The 2,024-nt window shown below is 39.5% G+C and overlaps 1 protein-coding gene across 1 annotated transcript; it reads right to left on the bottom strand.

The window, feature by feature from the left end:
• Positions 1-807: 807 nt before the first annotated feature.
• LOC149166958 (toll/interleukin-1 receptor-like protein) lies at positions 808-1,415 on the bottom strand. The gene is made up of 2 exons (XM_089430315.1): positions 1,096-1,415; positions 808-865 (listed from the first exon to the last, which is right to left on the bottom strand). The coding sequence occupies exons 1-2, from the start codon at positions 1,413-1,415 to the stop codon at positions 808-810; spliced, it is 378 nt and encodes a 125-aa protein (XP_089286441.1).
• Between the last annotated feature and the right edge of the window lie 609 nt (positions 1,416-2,024).

The following is a 2,024-nucleotide window of genomic DNA, read 5'->3' as shown; positions in this document are numbered from 1 at the left end:
CTCAATAGATATCCCCAATATGAATATACGTGGTATGATATTGCTCCCCAATAACCCACATCCATTAAATACATTCAATAAATAACCATTAATCCTATTTGAATCATTCATATCTATACCAATGGTCACTATCTGATTTGCTAATTCTAATTAGTGGAACAATTTCTTGTATGTCCTTGTAAACTCCTGGGTGGTTCAAGGAACCTTCGAAAAATCAAACTAAAAACACTGCTTTAAAAAAGCACAAGCAAAAAACTTGATTTAACCTCCTTTTTGGGCAACCGGGAGTTTCCTTATTCAATTATTTCTTATTTGAAAACACATTTCACTTTTTCTGCCCTAGATTCCTTTTTGGATTCCAAGATTGGCGTAGAGAAAAAGGAAATAACTAAAACAACATGGAAACATAAATCAACCATACTTCTTTTCATGACTAAAAAGAACATTAAAACGAAAGTTGCTTTTGATAAGCAGGGATCAAGTGATTAATGGGAGAGCCAATAGGATTCCTTTCTCCTCTCGGAACCTAGGAATTAGCATCAACTGATTAAGGCCAATAGGATTCCTTTGTACTCTCGGAACCTAGGCATTAGCATCAACTGATTAATGACAAAGCCAATAAGATTCCTCTGTCCTCTGGGAACCTAGGCTTTAGCTAGACGGTAGGTAACATCGATTAATATAAAACAAGTATTTAGATAATCTCACACCATTAGTCTCTCCCATACTTTTTTCTCTCTCCACTTTATAACTGCCTTTTTTGTGCACCTTCAGTCAGAATTGCTGGTTCTGAATCATTCCGCTACCTTATTTTGCAATGTTCACCACGTCCTCAACCACACGCTTAACTAATGCCGCTTCATATCTGTACAGAGTTTGGAAAGCATGGATGGATCAAACAACCAAATAGAGAAAGCACAACACTAAGTTAATCGACCCACCATATCTATCGTCAAGTGTCCAGCCTGTAACGTGGCTGCTTTCGATTTCTTAAACAGCAATCGAACAGACAGTTTACCAATTTTGAAAACAACAATCAATTAAACAAATACCAAAGGAAACAGATACAAGATAAATCTCATTTAGTGAACCCACCCGTTTGTGTCGTTGAGTGTCCAGCCTGAAACATTACACACTTTCAACAGAGCAGCTTTCCATATTTCAATTTCTTTTGGACTGTGAATTCCCCTACTGCGATGATGTTGGAATGCCTGAGCAAATGGGCTGCCAGATCGTTCTGGGTGACGCACTTGCGAAGGAGTCACTTTGTAAAACAGAGGGATAACCGTTCCCTGCTCCTGGCTCGCAATAAGCGACACTTCGTTGAGGCACCATACAGAGGGTGCAAAATCTGGGGAGAATATAGGAATCCTGATTCGGCTGGACTCAATAGCGGCCTTTATAGATGGGTTCATATTCTCACCCTTTTCAATTTATGTGCATCGTAGAAAACATGGATTTCGTTGCCCGCTGTGAGGGCTCCGTAGAGATGATCTACGAAGCCTTTCCTGACATCTGAGCCTCTGAAGCACAGAAATACATCATATCTCCAGGCTCTCCGCGTTCGCGCTGCCATTGAAGAAGAAACAAAGATCAATTCCCTGGTTAGCTATTCGAGATGAATCGGATTGGTTGAGAAGTGGTGGGCGGGAGGCCCTTTCGTATCAGGGGGGTTCAATCTTCCACGTCAGTTAATTTGAGGAGGAGAGAGCGGCAGACGAGTCGAAGGATCAAGGAAATGCGAGGGAAACTCATGAAACTGACGATGAAATTTCCAGGAAGTTTTGAGCAGATCTTGCCTGTTTGAATCCTGACTTAAGTGCAATTTCTTCCTCGGATATTGGCCTCCTCCCCCACTCTGCTCAAATCAACAGACCGGAAACAATAGATTTGAAGATCGACGCACTACTACACCAAACACCACATTTTTTTTAACTTAAAAATCATTTTTTTATTTTAATTATTTTATACTAAAATTTAATATCAATTAAATTTTCTTAAATTTTATGTTTAAAACAAAAACA

Source organism: Pinus tabuliformis, chromosome 5_1 (genome assembly GCF_031772625.1).
Source record: "Pinus tabuliformis cultivar Carrire ecotype Pingquan chromosome 5_1, CPIR1, whole genome shotgun sequence".
Lineage (NCBI taxonomy): Eukaryota > Viridiplantae > Streptophyta > Pinopsida > Pinales > Pinaceae > Pinus > Pinus tabuliformis.
This window is presented reverse-complemented; position numbering and strand designations above follow the sequence as displayed.